This window comes from Typopeltis vanoorti, chromosome 7, assembly GCF_054136105.1.
Source record: "Typopeltis vanoorti isolate ZY-2024b chromosome 7, IOZ_Tvanoo_1.0, whole genome shotgun sequence".
NCBI lineage: Eukaryota > Metazoa > Arthropoda > Arachnida > Uropygi > Thelyphonidae > Typopeltis > Typopeltis vanoorti.
The window spans coordinates 60,717,468-60,739,211 of record NC_143555.1 but is presented as its reverse complement, the minus strand read 5'-3'; the positions used below and the strand labels follow the sequence as shown (position 1 = coordinate 60,739,211).

The 21,744-nt window shown below is 35.2% G+C and overlaps 2 protein-coding genes across 9 annotated transcripts in view; one reads left to right on the top strand and one right to left on the bottom strand.

The window, feature by feature from the left end:
• Window positions 1-21,744, top strand: part of mesh (sushi domain containing 2 mesh) — a 373,145-nt gene that overhangs the window by 350,654 nt on the left and 747 nt on the right. The window contains exon 20 of one of the 2 annotated variants that reach the window (XM_090395295.1): window positions 18,368-18,509. In XM_090395295.1, the coding sequence (XP_090251421.1) occupies window positions 18,368-18,509 (142 nt within the window). Of the gene's footprint in view, window positions 1-14,335; window positions 14,733-18,367; window positions 18,510-21,744 lie in introns of those variants that run through there. The other variant, XM_090395296.1, reaches the window with a different exon arrangement.
• The window catches only part of LOC150104711 (GTP-binding protein 8-like), a 147,274-nt gene continuing 133,373 nt past the window's right edge, over window positions 7,844-21,744 (bottom strand). For all 7 annotated transcript variants that reach the window (XM_090395304.1, XM_090395306.1, XM_090395298.1 and 4 more), the window contains one exon: window positions 7,844-8,845. Coding sequence is in view for 5 of the 7 variants with exons in the window: in XM_090395298.1 (XP_090251424.1) it covers window positions 8,753-8,845 (93 nt within the window). In the remaining 2 variants the exon portion in view is untranslated. The remainder of the gene's footprint in view (window positions 8,846-21,744) is intronic.

Genomic DNA, 21,744 nt, shown 5'->3' with positions numbered 1-21,744 from the left:
ATAGAGGGTGCTAGATAATCAGATAATCTGTTCACTATCATTTTCCCTCTAACTTGCCACATAACAAAAAAAAACTCCTTGGGTTTCCTTGGATTGCAGTGTCAGTCTCCTCATATTTTAATTTTTCTATCCTTACAGGTCACTTTCCTAGCCTGAGCCTTATATTTCTCATGCAACTTCTCTCCATCCTTCTCTCTTTATATGCCTTCCTTAATCTTTTTTTTTTCTGCAATTCCCCTTTTATTCTTTTTGTCTTCCATTTGACTCCAAATTGCTTTGTATTCTTCATTCGAGGTATACAATCTGTCATTGTTATCAACATTTTTTTCTTAAGTATTTCCCATGCACTAATGATCCCTCTTCCTTCAAATTCTTTCATCTATTGTACTGCTGCAAGCCAGTTTCTTAGTCTATGATAGTTGCCTGCTTTATAATTCCACATAATTTCTTTCTGTTTTGATACTTCCACATGCCTATTGGTGATCACTCTCACCAATGGAGGGTAAGTATGTCATCTCATTCATAGTTAGACTCTCTGATGCTATGATTAAATCCAAAACTCTTGATCCTCGTATTCCCTCCACCACATGCTGCCTAAGACAGTTGTCCCTCAAGAAATCCAAAAATTCAGTTCCCTTATTACTGCATGCAGTAATAAGGGAACTGAATTTTTGTCCAGTTTATATCAATAAGTTTATAACCTCTGTCCAGTTTATATCAGAATATTTGATGTCCTCCATAATGATCGCTCACTTTTCAGGGATTACAAATAACTTTTGTAACAACACACTCAAATACACTCAATACAAGTGAAACACGTGTGTGACCCTGAGGTCTTATCCAGATGGTGTGCCTGCTATGAGCAATATTTCATTTAATATCTTGTCTTATAAACATTTAACCTGAGAATGTACAGTACATCTCTTATCATGATTAACACATCATCACCATATTTACCTTCCCTATCCTGCCAAAATATGCCATATCCTTCGATTTCTACCACTGTTAGAACATCCTCCTCAGTTAACCAAGTTTCACTGATACCAACAATCTTTGGAGAGACTGAGTCATTTTATACATGTCTGAAAGGGGATATGCCTTGAATTATAGGATACTAAGGCAATTAATGTGAAGTTGTTAGCCTTTATATACAAGCAGCCTAGTTGTGATGATATTTCACATGCAAACTTTGTTTGCTTAGACTTGGATAAAGGATTAAACCAAGAATATAATTTCTTGGCATCTTTAATTTATAGTGTAACCAGGTGAAAAAACTCTCAACATCTATCTTTGATCCAGAGTATTTTGATAATAAGGTGTTAAACTTTTTAACTACTTGTATAAAGGAAATATGACTTCTGCATTGCTTCAACCTTGGTATCTCTTCTGGGTCTGCCTCTCACAGATGAGACGTCAAACATTTCTGGCCCCTCATTATACTTGGAATTCTCTTCTCCACTTACCCAATATTACCAGTCCAAGAACTTATATACAAGAACTCCGAAATGTTAGAAGAATGGAAAATAGGGCCACTCTCCTTTTCTTCTAAAGCCATAGTACTCCCAAAATCTTCCCTGCTCAGTTGTACATAATGAATATTACAAACATCACAGAAGCTGAAGAAAAGCAATTATATAGTAAACCTCTGCAATTTTTTTGGTCATCAGCCAATACCAGGAATTTCTTCAACTATCAAAGAAGCATGGAGGATTTGGACTTTCAGTCTTAAAATTCTGCTATTTAAGCAATACAGCTTCTAATATCCATAAAATATTGCAGACTGATCACCATGTGCAGACCTTCTCCAGTACTACTTGGATTTTCATCTTCCCATGTTTGGAGTTAATGATTATACAGGTCCAAAAGCTGAGATTGTTCCTGAATACTACAACTGTGCTTAACTCTGCTATGATGCTAAAACACTCTGTAATTGACATTCTTTCCATTAGAAAAAGTAAAATTTGGTATAAATAAATCTGTAATCTCTTTCGCCACAAAGTTCCACAGTTAGGTACGGACAACAATATTTTGTTTCATAACTTGATGAAATTCCAAGGATACCCTAACAGGAGGAATCTTGCTTGAAGAATTGCATATGGCCACCTTCCAGTCAATACCATCAAATGGAGGTACTATAAATCTGAGATCCAGTCTGTAACATCTGTTACGATTGGAAACAGTAGAACATGCATGCTACAGTTGCCCTCTTGCCCTGCGTATTTGGAACAGATTATGTAATGTGCTGGGCATTCCATTAATTACAACAGAACTGGTTATTTTTTACAATACCCACCACCTGTCAGCAAGGGAAAGAGAATTTTGATTTTTATAATTAATGAATTAAAATACCATTTATGGAAGGTTAGAAAGAAACGTGGATTTGAAAACCAGCAATATGATATCCAAATGCTTTACAATATTGTATTGTGGAAATTTTATTGTTCAGTCAGGCGATTTTTGGATTTAGAAAGAAGCATTCTGGGAGATATCAAATTTATCACTAGATGGTGTAGACCAGCGTTTCCCAAACTGTGGGCTGCGGCCCCCTTGGGAGGGGCTTTAGTTTTGTTGAGGGGGCCGTGAAATAATGAAAACAAATTTAAAATGTTTTAAGACTAAGTGTGCCATGTCAAATGTGTATGTAAGATGCTAAAAATCTAATATTTGCATTTGATTTCTGCGATATTTGCTGTGTATGTTTTGTATTGAATATAAATACAATAAATATTATAATAATATATGTCTGTATCACAATTTTTTTTTTCGATGGGGGCCATGAAATATTTTAATTTTTCCAAGGGGGCTTTTACATCCATAAGTTTGGGAAGCACTGGTGTAGACCACCCACATTATGCAATATTCACCAGGGGAAGATAAAATTCTGTCTATTTTTGCTATGAGAGGTTTTTTAAATAGTTCCAACCTCTTAATTCAATACGGTCTTATAGTCAATTGCAAGGATGACTGAAGAGCGATCCCAGGCAGAGAAGGCCAACTCAAGGCAGTTAACCCAGATGGCTAACCACCTGGGTATCAGTCATCTTTGCACTTTAGTTTCAATTGGTCTTTTGGTTGTTCATCTATATGAGATTGGTGAAAAAGGAAAACTGATAGCCTTTGGCTATATGATGATATAAAAGAGCTGAGGCCTTTTCTCTATCTCTCATGCTATATATCTGTCTTTCTTTCTCCTAATACTATCAGGCTCTCTTGCACCCCCTATACTAACTACTCTAGGCCTATGATGAGCAACCCTTTACTTTTTCATCTCGAAGGTTTCTGGCTAAAACACTTTGGAATTGACATTCTTTCCATTAAAAAAAGTAAAATTTGGTATAAAGAAATCTTTAATCTCTTTCACTGCGAAGTTCCACAGTTAGGTACTGTCAACAATACTTTGTTTCATAACTTGCTGAAGTTCCAAGGATATCCTAACAGGAGGGATCTTGCATTATGGCCACCTTCCAGTCAATACCATCAAATAGAGGTACTTTAACATCAGAGATCCAATTGATGACATCTGTTACCGATTGGAAACAGTAGAACATGCATTCTACAACTTCTCTCCTGCCCTGCGTATTTGGAATAGATTATGTAATGTGGGCATTCCACTGCTTATAACAGAACAACTTTTTTTTGCAATATCCACTACCTATCAGCAATGTGTGGAGGATTTTGACTTTTTTATAATTAATTAATTAAAATACAATTTCCATAATACAATATTGTATTGTGGAAATTTTATTGTTCAGGCAGATTCATTCATTCATTCATTCATTCATTTCGTATGGTGATTCATCGGATGTGAACCCCTTTTACAGGAAGGTACGGCACCACCTCAATCTCCCCTATTTTTATCTGGGCTCGGGACTGGCATAGCTGACAATTCAGACCAAACTGGAAGGATTGTCTTAAGTATTCCTAACTGTGTCCATGTGTGTTCACAGGGCCGGCTTACCTGCTTGTGGGATGAAAAACCCTAGATAAACTGGGGTGAATAAACCCCTGCTGTCCACGCCCAAGACCGGCTAACTTGGCTATGGCTGAGGAAGATCTTTAAGCTCCTCATCGTCAATGGGAATCGAACCTAGGACACTCCTTCCCCAGGCATATGGCTGCAAAGCACATAGCCACTAGGTGAACTGCTCGGACTTCAGGCAGATGATTTTTGTATTTTATTATTATATCACACCTCCAGGGAGTCCAAACACTCATCAAGTGAGGGCATCTACTCTACAACTCTTTGTCTCACTGCTCCACCAACCGTCATCATCTAACACCAATGGCATCTACGGCCGCTTATCACCACTAGTACTTTCACAGACAATCACAAATATCCATGCCCACGGCAGGATTCAAACGTGCGGCCTTTTGGCTGGAAAGCAGATACGCTAACCACTCGGTCAACAGGCCGGCATTTAGAAAGAAGCATTCTAGAAGATATCAAATTTTTGGCTAGGTGGTGTAGACTAACCATATTCACCAGGGGGAGAAAAAATTCTGTCTATTTTTTTAAATGATTCCATCCTCTTAGTTCAATGTGATCTTACGGTCAACTGAACTAAAAGTATGCATTCCCATGTTTTTGGAAAGTAGGATCTTTGAGGTATTTGTTTTGGAATAACCCCAAACTATACTTCGAGTTTACTAAGAGGATGCATTCCAGAGAGTTGGCCTTCTCTGCATTTCCAGGCAGAGAAGACCAACTTAAGGCAGTTAACTCAGATAAAGCTAACCACCTGGGTATCAGTCATCTTTGCGCTTTAGTTTCAATTGGTCATTTGGTTGTTCATCTGCATGAGACTGACAAAAAAGGAAAAATGATAGTATTTGGCTATATGATGATATAAAAGAGAGCCGTGGCCTTTATCTCTATCTCTCATACTATCTATCTATCTTTTCTTTTTCATTATACTATCTAACTCTCTTACATACCTATACTAACTACTCTAGGCTGATGATGAAAACCCTTTTACTTTTTCACCTGAATAAAGGTTGAAACTAGTCTAGGTAGTGGTCCTTCCCCATAACACATAGCATTATGCATGTCCAAAAGGGATGTTCATTGCATTATGAGATATTAAGGCAATTGTTGTGAAGTCATTAGCCTGTATATACAAGTATTCCAGTCATGAAGATACTTCACACAAACTTTGTTTGCTTATTCTTGAATAAAGGATTAAACCAAGAATATAATTTCTTGGTATCTTTAATTTATTCAAGAGGGAAGAAGCGATTTCTTTGCATGGAGGGTGGTTGAACCATGGGAATGCATTGCCTGATAGAGTGGTGAGATCACAAACGGTCAGTAAGTTCAAGGAATGGTATGATATACTCCATGTTTTCTATGTTACCTAGGGTGGACCTCTCATAATAATTCGTGTAACTTCATGGAGGCCTAAATCATAATAATAATAATAATATAACAAATAGTATTTCTTATTTAGTGTCTGTTGTGGAAATGCATTCTACTTTATTAGTTTGAATTCTTATCTACTTAACTCCTACTTTCAGCTCTTGCTTCTGAAGATTTTATATAATTTTCATATTGGAATCCATTATTTCTGTGTGTGTGTGTGTGTGTGTGTGTGTGTGTGTGTGTGTGTGTGTGTGTGTGTGTGTGTACACACGCTTTTTTTTTTCTTTCCACTACTGAAAGCAAATATTTCATTGAAACAGAATGAATACTTTCTTATAAATAATCAACATAATACCTTTGCAGTTCACATGCTCCACCGACATATAGTAGTTGTTGCATGAGTCTATCATGATGGAAGTGAATATCTTTGTTGACTGAATCACATCTTTGCTGCTTTTATTGTCATTACTGAACACCAGCTGAAAATCAGATAGATCCAAGTTTGGGTTATATAGTTTCTTCAGACAGTGAATCAGAGTAATTATTTGAATGCCTCTGTGAGGCTGTGTACAAAATGTACAAAAGAAACAATGTACCATGGAAAAGTCTGGTGAATCTCAAGTGATTGCATTTGATATCTCCAAAGCTTTTGACCAGATCTGGCACAAAGGCTTACTGAGCAAATTTCCATCATTTGGTCTATCTCAGGACTTCTGCAGTTGGATTGCCAGCTTTCTGTCTGGACACACACACTTGATGATGCGATGGTAGATGGTTCCTTATCCTCTCACCATCCAACTAATGCTGGGGGTTCCACACTTACTTCAGTTTATCTTCAACCCAACACACAGTTTTGCTGTTAACAGCACATTGCACTTCTCCCTTTCATTTGATAAACCTTACTCTACACAACTCACCTCAACCTACAGAACATCAACCACCACTATCCCCCCCCCCTCAATTCTGATCTCCAAGCCATCCTCCAATGGGGGTTCAGATAATCTCATCTATTTCAGTGCTAGTAAAACTCAGTTCTGTGTTATTTCTCACAAAAGAGAACCATTTTCTCCCAGTATTATTTTTGACAACACTCAAATTTTTAGACAAGATGAGATTTCTCTTCTTAAAATTATCCTGACATCAAGCCTCTCCTGCATTACAACCATTGCATTCTCAGCTTCTAAAAAACTAGGATTTCTCTTTCGCTCAAGACATTACTTCACCTCTGAACAGCTATTAATTTATACAAATCACAAATATGCCCAGTTATTGAATACTGCTCTCACATTTGGAGTCGGGCCCCTAAAAGCTCCCTCAAAATTGACTCAATACAGAGGAGAAGAATTAGATTGATTAATGACCCTTGTCTTAGCACACTCCTCCCACTATCGCACAGATGTTGGGTTTTTCTGCAATATGTGTATTCTATAAACATTTCCATGGCAAATGTTCATCTGAAATAGCATCAATATGCCCATTGGACCACATGAAGCTGCTGCTCAACATTCCTTCACAGTGCACCTTGAAACACAAGATTCTGGAACCCATACACAGAACAAATTTCTTTTTTCCTCCTTCATCACTGCTACTGCTGTATTGTGAAACATCCTTTCCCCTAATGTGTTTCCCAAGGAATACAATATGCAGGCTTTTAAATTAAATGTAAACAAGCTTCTTCTTTCCCAATCCATTACCCATATATGGTGCTAATGTACTATAGGTTGATCAACCGACTTCTCGTGTATGGGCTCAACATAAAAATGATAACAATGTTGGGGATGGTGGAACGTGGATGTAGTGCATTCATAATTCATACATATCTGAATGCCACTACTATTTAATAAGAAGTTTTTGTGGTGCATTATTTCTTTCAGTGTCATAGCGAAAGAAACAATGCACCACAAAATGTACATTTGTCCAGAGAGGAGTGATATATATGTTAGTAGATCTCCCTGCTGATCAGCAGCGATGGAATCCATACTAGTGGTTGTTTATTAGCTGGGTGCCTTCAAGGTAGCGTGGGAGTTGGTTTCTCCATTACTTTTGATACTGAGGTGAGTGAGATGGGGCAGTAGTTAGGTGGCAGTTGTTGTGTCGTCCAACTTGCTAATTGATCCATTTATGTTGGTTAGTTGGATCTATTCTTATTTCTTTAAATTCCGTTTTTTATTTTGTTAGATGCTGATTGATACTGATCTGAATATAAGGAAATTTATATTATATTGCGCCACCTTATATTCAGATTAGTCTATATAATACAGAGGAATCAATCATCAACTAACTTTTGCAATCTCACTTTATACAGGACGAGGTTAATATTATCATCTAAGGCTTCCGCAAGGTTCGAATAAATTTTTATGAGCGGTGCAATGAAGGAAAATCAGGCAAACAACAAATTGAATTCAATAAAATAAACATTTAATACAGGGTTATAGAACATGTACATTTAAGCATAATTTTCTAAGCAAGATAATCTAATTGAACAATATTCAAAGTATCTCTGAGACACTAGTAGCCACTCGGTTTGGTTTAAAGATTAAAGTTAAATTTACAGATCTTATTCTCCAATGCTTAAATACTATTATCACAACTTGTCTCTATTCATTGAGATAATTCAATTCTTTTATACTTCTACTTAGTTCAAATACTCATAACAAACATAAAACATTAGGCATTAAACATTCGGCTATCAATTCTATATTCTTCCGAATAATTGAAAATGGTTCACACAGTTCGATGTTCCAGAATTTTACAGTAATTATTCTTAAGGTAGAATTCTCTAATTCTCTCTTAGTCAACAAACACTTAATTTAATTATGAGGCAGTTATCATTTCATGGGGGGGGGGGAACACTTTAAAGCTTCATACTTCGGCTATTTTTAGTAGAACACCACAGTTAATGTCAAGATATATCAGGCGGAGCTAACTCTTATTTCTTCACACTGAAATACAAAAAGGACTGCTCTTACCGGGTTACACCTTTTATACACTGGATTACGATAGGCACACTTAAAACTGTAGTTAACTATTACTTTGAAGTAACACTATTCAAAAGAAATCTTCACTATAATAACTGAAATATTAAACAGGAGTTTCACAAGTCTTGATGCACTCATTTTAGGTAATCTACTTATTCCTTATTTTCTTCTATGCTTTAAATTCAGCTTTGCGCTATTCTTCCTCAAAACAATTGGAATTGGTCATAATTTTAGAATTGTGTAGAAATATTCCGAAGTGCCTATTAATCTCCCGGTCCTTTATTAATCGATTTATGACATTTCCCAAATCTCCTTACTGCCACCCGTTACTTCACTCCTTGCTGTCCAGAAAGTTTACTTTCGTTTTCCAATGAAATACGTTCATTCTTCCTGCCAAAATCCGGTTCTAGCCGGTTCAGCTCATATCAACTCCTTCTCCCTTCGAATACCGTAGCTCATGCTCCATGCACGCACTATCTAAAATTAACTCCGTTTCCTTGACAACAGCCTATCAAATGCATTCAGAAGAATTACATAAAATCACTCTTACATACAGAAACAAAATAAAAGGATATTTTACAATTCATATAATATACATTTAAATATGAATAAATACTAATTCTTATAATATATTTGCACAGCTTCTTATAATATTAACACAGGAATAAATAAAATAAAATGAATGACATGTTTATAGTCTTTTCATTATTATTACATATTCTAAGATTAAATAATTAATTAATAACAAACAAAACTCAAAGCATTTATATGAATAATATATTACAAGCAAGGGACTAACAACAAATAATATTTTCAAGTCTTGCTTATAACATGGTGTATTATGTTAAATGTGAATGAAGTATTAAAACATACAAAATATCTTCATTCACAATTTAACACAGTGATTTGTCGCTCTTTTTTGGGAATTGGTTAATATAGGCCAATTTCCAAGCTGTGGGATGGATACCATTGGAGCAAGAGTATATACAGGTGATATAGGATAGGAGTAAGTTCTGGCGCACAAACCTTCAAGTCAATTGGAGGAATGCCGTCAGGTCAGGAGACTTTTTTTGTGTCTAATTTGGACAATATTTTTCTGATATCTTTCTGGCAAAAGAATATAGGGAGCTTTGTATGTTGGGCATTAGGAGTGGTTGAAGGGCATTTACCATTGTCAATTATGCATACATAGGAAGCAAAGTGTGAAATCAGGAGATTGGCTTTTTCTGTGTGTTATGCAATAGCACAATCTGGGTGTGATAGGGAAGGCAAGTATTGAGCAAAAGACCAAAAGGCTGCCATTTGGACAGGCTGCAAGTTTCCTGCTTTATTGTTCTTTCTAACTCTGTTTTGGAAGCATTGATAGTTTTCTTGCATCTGTTTCAGGCTTAAGTATAAGCACTAAAGGAAGATGGAGTTCTTCATCTTCATTTGTACAGCCTTGGTGCATCTTTTGAAGAACCAGAGTTTAGATAGAGGGATGGCAGTTCAGAGTAGTGTGGGGAATGTATATTTCCATGCCAACGAGGATTACTTCGTTGATACATTCTGTGCATATAAATTAAAGTTGCCAAGAAGTTATATTCTTGGTTTAATCGTTTATCCAAGTGTAAGCAAACAAAGTTTGCACGTGAAATAACTGGACTGGGCTACTTGTATATAGAGGATGATGACTTCACATCACTTGCCTTCGTATTCCATAATGCTATGCATTATGGGATATCAACGCACATAATGCTATGCATTGTGAGAAGGGCCACTACCCAAACTGGTTTCGACCTTTATTAACTTGAAAAAGTAAAGGGGGGAGTACTCATCATACACCTATAGTAGTTAGTATAAGGAGAAAGAAAAGACAGATAAGCATGCGTGATAGAGAAAAGGCCTCAGCTCTTTTATATCATCATATAGCCAAAGGCTATCAGTTTTCCCTTTTTCACCAACCTCATGCAGATGAACAACCAAAAGAAATTGGTTGAAATTGACCAATTGAAACTAAAGCGCAAAGATGACTGATACCCAGTGGTTAGCATTATCTGAGTTAACTGCCTTAAGTTGGCCTTCTCTGCCTAGGAATGCAAAGCAGGCCAACTCTCTGGAATGCATCCTCTTAATAAACTCAAAGTATAGGTTGGGGTTATTCCAAAACAAATACCTCAAAGATCCCACTTTCCAAAAACATGTATTGTGCTTGGCATGTGTACAATTTGTGTAAGGTCATTAGTGGTGGCAAATGTTTCAGCATCTCTACCTGCAAGATCTGTACAACTGGTGGAGGAAAGCCAGCTATTGTTGTGGATGTTAAAATCTCCCAGGAGGATTTTGCAGTTGGGAAAGTGGGACAGTAGGAGAGGAAATCAAATAGTACTGATGTCTATATCTGCACACTTGCCTCTAATAAATAATTTTCATTCACCAATAAATGTGAATTGGAAAGTTTTCCACAGACAGTCATTTCATATTGTTTCATCTGCACTAACATCTCCTCTCTATGATCTATTTGACATGAAGAGACAGTGCATTTTGAACCTCTAGTGGTAGAATTTTGAAGCTTCACACATGAAAGTGCAGGATAGTCTAATAATAGAGTGTAGGTTAGTTTATGTCAATATGTGAGTTTGATTTGTATGGAAAAACAAAATAAAAAATACAGACATTACTTTTCAGCATATCCTTGCATTAAAAGATCAATAAAATCTTTATTTTTGCTTTCTTGTTTATAAGTTTCTATTAAAATACCTATTAGCAAAGCATGTTATCAACTGTAATTTTTGCTTTATTCAGAATATATTTCTTTAATACCTGTATACTTTTAATTCATTCTAGTTTTTGCAATAAATTTCTGAGAATTCATCACACTTTCAAATAAGAAACAAAAAAAAGTATGAATTGTGAATATCTTGTTCCACTTCACTGACTTAATAGATAAAGAAAAACTTTGAGTGAAAATTAAATTTGTTTATTAATAATGTTAGTATAGATGATTTCTGAAGCTAAATTACGAGTGGTAAGCTCAACTGTGCATGTGATGACAAGTAAGCAGAGAATTAGCCTTCTAAGTTATTTCAGACAGTTAACAGGTGATGCAAAAAAAAAAAAGTTTAGAAACTTAAAAATCATGTTTTAACTTCAACATTAAAAAAATGTTAGTAACTGATAATATAAAGAAACCATATCAGTATGCTGAACGTCAGTTTATACTGAAATGGTATATGCTGAACCAGTATTTTGTGTTATACAGTATAGTATAAATCCTCAGACCCTGTAGAGATATTATGCAATAATAATATACTGGTTTTTATATCACTTCTATGAACTTTGATTTCTTGTGTAATATAGATGATACTATATTTCTTTTGTGTTTCTACAGTGAAAAGTATATGTGAAAATATAAAAATGCTGCTCCTGAGATCTTTATTTAGCTCCTTTTTTTTTTTTTTTTTTTTTACAAGTAACTTATCCATTCCAGATTTTTCTTTTATTTAAGGGTGCATCCCAATTATGCTAGATATTTCCTATATGACTTCTTCCTTCATGGGGTGCTTTTTTAATTTATGTCTATATGCAGTTCTGCTTTCCTTGTGATAACTCCCTAAAAAGCAATATATCACTGAAATTAAGAGCAAAAGATAGTAGATCTCTACTTTTTCATACACTATAAAGACAAGAACATAATTTCCTGTCAAGTATCTCTCCATGCCGTTTCAGTTTTCTTAGGAAAATTCTTCAAGTTGTTTTTTTTTTTAAATCATTTTCTCATCTCTGCTCTGACCTATTCTTTATTTTCAAAACGAATGTCTTTAAGATGTGTTGTCAGTTTAGGAATTAGCCAGAAGTTTGATGCAGCCAAGTCCAGGCTACACGTAGCATATTTCACTACTTCAAATCTGATCTTTTCTATAGTCACTGAATTGTACGTACCAATTAATCATGTTTGTGCTGAGGAAAGCCATTGCTTTTACAACAGAAGTCTGTTCACTTCACTGACTATCAAAGAGATGGAATTTGAAGTTTGGAATATCCTCCCTCCAGCCTAGACCAGACTACTGGTTATGCCTAAATTGAAGGTACATCTTAAGGGTATCCATTTCGAAAATGATCAAGTCAACACAAGAATTTTATTGTGATGGCTTTGAAAAGCTTGATACTATGGTGGAGGACACTATTGAAAGAAAGGAAGATTATGTTTAAAAGTAGTGTATAAAAATAAAGCAAATATTTTAAACTTTTTTTTTTAATTTTACTGAGATATCTCTTTGTGGTGGTGGGCTATCAGAGATATTACCTTCAAAATACCTCTTATTTTCTGTCCTTATACAACATGCTTGCCTCACTGAATCAGTTCTTGTTTTCTTTAGCATTTGCAATTTAATTTCCAAAAAAAAGTTGGTGTTATTTTCAAGTTATTTCACTTTTTTTTTCTTAATAATATTTGTATATGATTCTGAAACCCATTTACAAACTTTAATTTAAAGGCTTTGATTCTCTTTAAAGCATTTGCTATATATACATTTTTCTCTCTGTGTGATGCTAATTTTTTTCCTCTGCTCAAAATTAAATGGTAATAACTTCCTATTTCAAATCCTTTATGCTCTTGTATTGTCAGCATTTTAAAGATATCACTATCCACACTGATCAATGAAACTTTCCTTTATATGTCCTTTCTACTATTGCTATTTTGTGTTAGTAATAATTTCTGCCCATGTCATGAACAGAAATCCAATCATACTTACCATTTGCTCCATGTCTGAGATTTACTACTCTGCTATGCAAATATAAATTAATTAATTTTTTTGCAATAAGAACAAAGTTTTTTGTTTATTCTTGATAGCTCTCCCTTACGGTTGACTAAAAATTTCTCTGTTTCTTTTCTGTTTGACACCATCATTAAACCTAGATAAGCACAAATAAGTTGCATTGCCTAATTATCCATTTTGAAATTGTCTCCCAATGAGCCTCCATAGCTCAGTCTCCATAGTTTCAGCAGTGCCCTTTGGTTATCACTAAGATTGAACTAATTTGGTTATCATTAAGTTTGAACCTGAGTTCAAATCCCATCTAGGGTGTGAGGAACCTTTATCAGGGCTTTCCCTCCTAGAAACTCAGGTTTTCAGGCAAACCAGCCAGAAGAATTCATTCAGCTGGCAGTCATAATATACTGTCCAGATCCCTATGTCAGAACATTAATTAGGTTTCCAAGAAGACAAGTTACTTGGCCATGACTGACCATTAAGCCTAACAGAGAAGTGAAAAATGGGAATTGTCTTCCATTCAGGAAGGGAGTTTATTTTCACATTTAGCATTACCTGCTATAGCCACTTCTTTCTTCCTCTGATCCCTGTTTATTTATTTATGCTTGTTATTTAGAAGGATATCACAGGTCTTCTGCATCTTAGTGATACCAGTTGACAACATTATATTTCTGTCATTCTTCAGCTAGTTCCACCACTTTTTTTAAAAAATAATGTAATGAACAGTCACATGCAATTTCTTCTTTCTGTTATGGTTATGTAGGTGAATGCATAGGCTCTTTTTAATAATCTTCATAAATCACATTATAATAAAAGTAAGAGGAAAATGATATCTAAAACGTGTATATATATTTTTTTAATACTTCTGCATTATTACGAACAAAAACTTTACATTCATAATTAAAATGCTTTATAACCACCTGTGTAGCTAAGTGAAAGTGGTGTTTGCACTCCTCAGTGCTAGACTGCCTGAAGAAAGAGCATCCTGAGTTTGATTCTAGTCACTGATTAGAGGAACTTTTTCTAAGCCTTTTTTTTCAGGTTCTTTGTTATGAAGAGTAGTTGGTGAGTGGAATACATTGCCTGAGTGTGTTGTGAATGTGGACACATTGAATCAATTTTTAAAGCATGATTGGATAAGCACTGTGTGTGATAGTGTGTACCTCCCATAATACTTTTTTTTAATTGTTTCTGCATTATCATGAACAAAAATGCATTCATTGATTATAATTATGTTGTTTTTGTAGGCATACATCTCGTGCTGTTTTGCAGATCAATGATGCATCTGAGAAAAATCCTGTAAAGAAGCCCATGATTGGTGACACTGAAGCATAAACAAAATTTACATAATTTATAAGTGGAACTGTACAAATTGTGATGCTAAAGCATAAGGGAGTGACTCCAAAACAGCTGTTCTTAATAAAAATGAAAGCTATAACATGACAATATATTTTCATCTGTTTTGTGCCAACTCCATCACTTGATTATTTCATTTGTATTATTTGAAATTACTTGCAGACTTTTTTTGCATTTCATTAGTTGTTTTCCTTTATTGTTATAAATTCATTCTGGTGAAAATTATACAAATTTTATTCTTCACAAAGTTTTGTAACATTACACTTTATAATAAAAGATTTATGGAAATTTGTTTGTTTTTTTTGTAGCAAGTAATGGCCTGTATTTTTCATGCTGATGTTTTCTTTTTTATATATTTCATCTAGTAGTTTCTGTTTATAGAAACAATAGAAATAAATGTCTTTGCATTTTATAAATGATAAAATAGATGGTAAAACAATATAGAAAAAAAAATTCTGCAAATAATAGTAATAATCACTTCATGTTAGTTGATATACACAAAAACATCTTTACTACAACTGCATGATGATTATTATTATTATTTACTAATATGCATATCTGGAAAAATAATAATAATAATACTGTAATTCAGATTTTTACTTGTGAGAAGTAACTAGTGTTATCAAGTCAAGCTGTGTTATTAAACAAAAAAATAAAAGTAATAAAATTAATTGCATGGGAACAGTTTTATACATTATATTTTTTGTCACCGAATTTTGCTTTAGAACAGGTTGGAGGACTCTGTTATGACAGCATTGAAGTTTCCAAGGTTATCTTTGCCCCACTGGGATATAATTGGAGATCTGGGTTCAGGTCACTGGTCATGGTAGATCTTGAAGATTCTAATACTTGATCACTACAAGGTTTGTTGAATGAAAAGGAGGAATGGAGTGTATCATTGACATAGCTGTGGATAGGATTGGAAGTCTGTGAGAGTGGGTCATTTATATACAAGAGGAAGACAGTGAATGAAAGAACATAACCTTGGGGTACTCCTGCATTGGTGGGGAAATCCGAGAAGAGGAAACTGTCCACCATGACACATAATGAGCACTGATGGCAATTGAGGGTGCCTGTTCTAATTTCCCAAAATTCTTCCACTTCTTCCTTAGAAGAACCTTCTGTGGGACCATAGGCACAAATAAATTTCATTGTCCATTTTCTCCCACTTTGAAGTTTGTCTACCTAACTCTACTTGAAACTGCCTTCTAATCAAGAAGTTTATCTTCATGTTTAGTGTTGAATGCTATTGCTACTCCTTCCTTTCCTTGATCACGATTGCCTGAAAATAACATCCTATACTTATTAATTACTAAGATCTCATCTGTTTTTGCCTCAGTAATAAAAAAAAAAAAAAAGGCAGAAACAGGTGAGATCTTAGTACAATTCTTCAGCAAATTTGTTTTCCTGTCCATTAATACTCCTTATATTGATGGTTCCTATCTTCAGTTCTGATGTTGGGCTGACTTTTCATTGTCTGGTTCCTTAAAGAAAACAGCGGGGGGGGGTCGTCGTTTAACGAGGCAATGCCCCAGCCAGCATGAAATCTCATCGTGTTGTATCATCATATGCATTTATGGTTTAAGCCAATAGTGAGTATTATATGGTCGGCTAAGTCCCAAATTGCCAGCCATCCTCATTCATTCAGTACCCAGTAGATACTTACTAATGGGGCACACTACATGAAGTTTTATTTCCTATCCTGGTGGCTAGTGGCATTGTCATCTGTCAGTGTCCCAATTATGGCAGCAGCTCTCCTAGTGATGTTGATAACATTTGCAATGCATTCTAACTCCCCCAACCCTATCTCCCTAAATTTAAATAATGTAGAATACAAGCAGTGTTATAAAAACCAGAAGAACTTATCTATGTTGGCTACTAACAAGATTCTTGATACTGAACTATCTCTGAAGTTTTGCTCAAATTTTGTACTCCAGAAGTAATACTCTCCATTATCATTATTGAAATTAATACTTCTCTTGCAGGGAAGCAAGGCTATATTCACCCCCATTCCAAATAAGGGAAATAAAAGTGGGCCATCATATAACTCCATTGCACTTCTATCAAAAATAATAGATACATTCATTAACAGTCAACTGCTTCACTGCCTGGTACAAAACCTAATTGGTGAACACTGCTGTGGGTTTTACCACTCTTGTTCCACAGCAGCAGCAGAAGATAAGTTATCTCCTGGCCAATACTACTCACCTTTGGACACAAGCCATGAAAGTGGAGAAACTCATGTAAATACTCTTGACATTTCCAGGGCACTGGATTGGTAAAATTCTTTGGAAATGTCGAGAATGCCAGATTCAACCTACCATTTTATAGTTTACCTTCTGCCCTTTGCAGTTGGACTGTTTCTTCTATGTTCATAGTTTTCCTCTCTTCAGAATTTTCCACTAATGCCAGAATTAGTGGAGAATCAACTCCTCCCCCCTCCAAGAGCTTCATACTTTACTCAGCTCTTGTAAATAACCTTCTTTAACCTCAAATTTAAAGCACATTTTTGCATTATACACTCAATTCTTCTTTAACACACCCTATAATGCTGTTTAGATAGAGACATATGTAAAAGACATTCCGAAATTAAAACAGAAAAACTTATATAAATTTTTCTTAACAAAAGAATGTTCACTTCAAGGCTATTATCATGATTAGACTGTAAAGTTAAAAAGTAACATTTTTTTTTAAATTCTGTTCTATTCTCTTTTTTAACCTTACATTTATGTAAGGTTATAATGATCAATGAGACCTAAAATTTTTAAGTTTTTCTGTTTCTTAATTTATTTCATATAGGTCTGTTTATTTCTTACAAGCAAATTCTCACACTTCTTGCCCTTCCTGGTATAAATCACATCATTGCCGGCAAAGGTTGGTCGATTGGTAGAGCCTCTGTTACTAATGGCTCACAAAAAGTTAAGCAAGTTTGAGCGTGGTTAGTAGTTGGAAGGGGTACAATTGTTCGATGCTGTTGGCACACTCTCCCTCAATGAGTCTTTTGGACTCCCTGGAGGCGTCACATAATAATAATAATAACCTCCTCAGCTTCCAAGAAGCTCAATATACTTTTACACTCGAGAATTATGTCTTATCTGTACAACTGCTAAGACTATAAATTCCAAATTCACTCAACCTTAGAATACCATTTCCACATCTTGAGGTGGGAGACAAAATCTTTTGATTGATGCTATCCAGAGATCACTGCCAGCCAGGTTGGAAGAGTAGATATCATACCTTCTCTTGAACTAATATGCTATTGCTTTGATCTCATTTATCATATTTTTGAGCCATAATTTTTGTTTTACTTGAAGAAGTACCATGTTTGATCACTACAAAAGATTAGTTAACCCTTAGCACATTAATGGTACTAACAGACTATAAATTTACAATATTTTTTTTATTTTTTATTTTTTTGGGTGGGGGGATTCACAATTTTTTCTAAATTAAAAACAGGCATGCTCCTTAACATGACACTCCCTCTCTCACTGACCGACTCCACTTTTTCACAGATGTTCTACTACCTTATGCCTTTTCTGTAGATATTTTCATGGGCACTATTCTGGCAAACTGGTCAGTATCCATACAAGATTCAGCTTCAATCCTACCAAACCATCTCATTATCCTCATTCATTCCATCTTTCTCTATTCTTTGAAATGACCTTCCTTGTATGAACCCTGCTACCACTGATGGGACCTCTACTGTTTTCCTCAACAATTATGACTTCAACTGTTCAAGGAACATGTTCACTTCACTAATTGCAGCCTTTTGTTTATAGTATTGATAAAAAAATCCTTTTTTATATTTTTAAAATGATTATTCACACAAAATCTATAATTTTTATGAAGTTGTCTTTTGTAAATTTTTTGCTGCCTCAGGTTCACTAATTCTCTCTCTCTCTCGTATTCTTTTCATATTTTAGGTGATTCCATTTATGCTAAAAAAGTAGCAGGAATAGCAGTAGGAATAATTGCACCAATACTTTTGATCGTGGCAATTGTTATAGGATGCATCGTCATTAGAAGGATGAAAACGCATGTACATTATACTGGTGAAAGAGGCCTGTAAGTTTTTATAAATTATATATATTAATTACTTTATATTTTAGGTTGCACCTTGTGTACCATTAATTAACTTGATTATCATATTTTTTACAACCATGAATATAAAATTAAGAATAAGAAAAGTGAATGAAAGAAACTAAAAAATAATTGTCCTTACATATAACACAAGGATAATTCAGAGATATTTTCTACAGTAGCTTATGAACACATTCAATTAATTTTTAAAAACAGTGATTAAAATAATATAAATGTAATCTTTATGGATAAAGAGATACAATACTCTGCAGGAGAGTAGTGTTTGTAAGCCAACTAACAAGTTTTTGTTGGCTTACAAATTAAATTATTATTACATGTCATATCCAAGGACTCATCTGCAGGAGAACACTCCACTACACTGTACATTCTAACCTTCTTCTGTACTACTTAACTCTCCTACTACGCATAACTACAATCATTGTCACCATGGTACACCTGTTGTTTAACAATGACTTGATAAGCAGATGGGAATTTTAGATGGAGTGGAGAAGACTGTCGTGCTGGTGAAAGAGTTACCAAAAAAATAGAGGCAACATCTATATATATATATAATAGATTTGAAAAGAGAACTGGTTAAGAAATGATCAAGGATATTGTAAGAGTGTATTTGTGGGTAAATGTATGACTTGTGTTAGATCACTGCTTATAGCAATGCTTCCTCAGCTTGGTCAGCAGTGAAAATGGAATAGGTAAGCCCATTTGGAGATTGTACACATTGAAGTAACTAAGAAAGATGACTCCACTATTTGGATAAATGAAATGCAAAAATTCATTCTTTGAGGATAAGAAGTTAATGAGGTCAGAATTTGGAGAGCAGTAAATTCAGCACATGAAAGTTGCTGAATGGGACAAAGAAACCTTATACTGCAGGAGGTCAAAAGCATAAAATTCTAAATCCTGCATTCTCTGACAAATGTCATTAGTTTTCATAAAGGCACAGGTGCCTTTGTGAAGAATATAGATTTTTCTTCTTCCTCTGCATGTTTATCCTGTTTCCAATGCAGGGTCCACGTGTTACATTAGATGCGTCTCTGTTAGTATAATGCCCAACCGGCCTGTCGCCAAACCTGCTGCTGGTGGGGAGAAATGTAATGAAAATTGAAAATTTTCATTTTGAGAACTACTATTCTACCTAGTATTGGTTTACGATATAATTTTAAACTGTTCAGTAATGCTAACTTTTGATTGTTAATATTTCCACAATTTTAGGAAATCTCATGATGGCTGTCATAAATTTATATTATTCAAGGTGTCTCTCAAATCTGTGCCACAGACTAATGTGAGAACTGAGGTAGATGACTGGACACGTACAGCATATTGAAAATTATCGATATGAATACAGAAGTGGACTGGATAGTATGTCATCCTGTGTGCTACAAGAATGTGTAAGAGAATTGGTAGTGGCTTCGACAAAGTTGTTTAAGTCTCAGCTCTGGCAGGGTTCTAAGGGAGTGGAATGAAACTAATATAGCTCCATTACATAAAAATTGCTCCATGACAGAAGAAGCAAATTAAAAACCAATTGGTATCCCAGGATTGGAGGCTAAAGTATTAGAGAAGTTGGTTAATGGTAAAATCCAGGAATGGAGGAGTGGACAGGATTATGATACTGTATGGAAAGGTTGGGCAGCATGGTAGGTCCTAACTTAGTAATTTACTTACACTTGATAACAGAGTGACAGGAATTTGATATAGCAAATGGATATACCATAATACTGCTGGATTTTACAAAGGCATGTGACAGAAAACAGCAAGAAAACTAAACCTATTACATAAGTTGCAGCAAATGGGAATGGATATGAAGCTAGTGGCATGGATTGGGGGAAGGAGCTAACAGACAGACACCAGGGAATAGTATATGGTGGAATGGAATCTAGGAGAATGAGGTTGACTAGTGTGGTGTCTCAGAGTTCCGTACTAAAGCCACCATTATTTAATACATACATAAACGATATAGATAGGAAAGACTTAACGTGGGGGGGGGGGAATTCAGTTGTTTTCAGATAATGAAAAACTGGGGAGGGCAAAAGATGATACCCCCTGCAGGATGATTTAAATAAACTGGCATTATGGGTGAAGGATAATGATTATCAATGGAATATAAGGTTATGCACTTCAGGATGAAAAGATTACATGTTGTGTAACATATTGATGGTACTGGATTACAGGAAGTAATCAATATGTACCATCCAGTACCATCAGTTGAAGTACAGAGGGCATATTTGCAAAAGTTGGCAAAATAGCTCAAAAGATTAGTTGGCACATTGAAGAACAAGTAAAGATATGGAGGTTGTTATTTTTCTTTATAAGGCTATAATTTGGCCACATCTTGACTGTTGTGGAGAGAACACCAATATATCTCCAAGAAACCCAGGTGATCAAAGTAATTACCTAGGCTTCTTGGGGATCAAGAAGCCTAGGTAATTAAGGAGATGGTGGAGAGGATGCAGATGAGTAACCAATCTGGTGACATAGAATGTTACAGGTACATTCTATGGGTACATCAATGGTTATTGATGTACCTGTAGAATAGACACAGGGAAGGATTATGAGCCAAATTGCTCTCCTCTGGACAGTGTCATGAATTGTTAGAGAAGTTTTAGGTGCTCCACTCCAAACATATGAGCAGTGTTCTAAGCATCAGAAGATTTATATATATACATAGTTGAGAGTTGATTACATGGAAGATAGCATCTTGAATAAAAGAGAATGCCTAGTTTTTTGGATTCTGAGGAGCTACTGATGTGATGTGTTTGTACCAGGAGAGACCGGGGATAAATGTTAGTCCAGCAGAGGGATCTTCTCTGGTGATTTGTATTTTGCTGAGGGTAGGGGTTGTCTTAGCCAAAAATAATCCTAGCCAAAAAGCATTCTATAACAGAAGAAACATTTTTACCAGTAAAGGACTTAGCATCCAGCTCAAAAAAAGGCTAGTGAAAACATACATATGGAGCATTGCATTATATGGTTGTGAGGCCTGGACTCTAACAAAACAAGACATGAAAAAGTTGGAGGCATTTGAACTTTGGTGCTGGAGAAAGATGATGAAAATTAGTTGGACAGAAAAGAAAATTAATGAAGAAGTTCTGAATATAGTTCATGAAGAGCGGTCATTAATGAAACACATCAATAAGAGAAGAAAAGGCCTAATTGGACACCATTTGAGGCATGGGGGACTGATTACAGAAATAATGGAGGG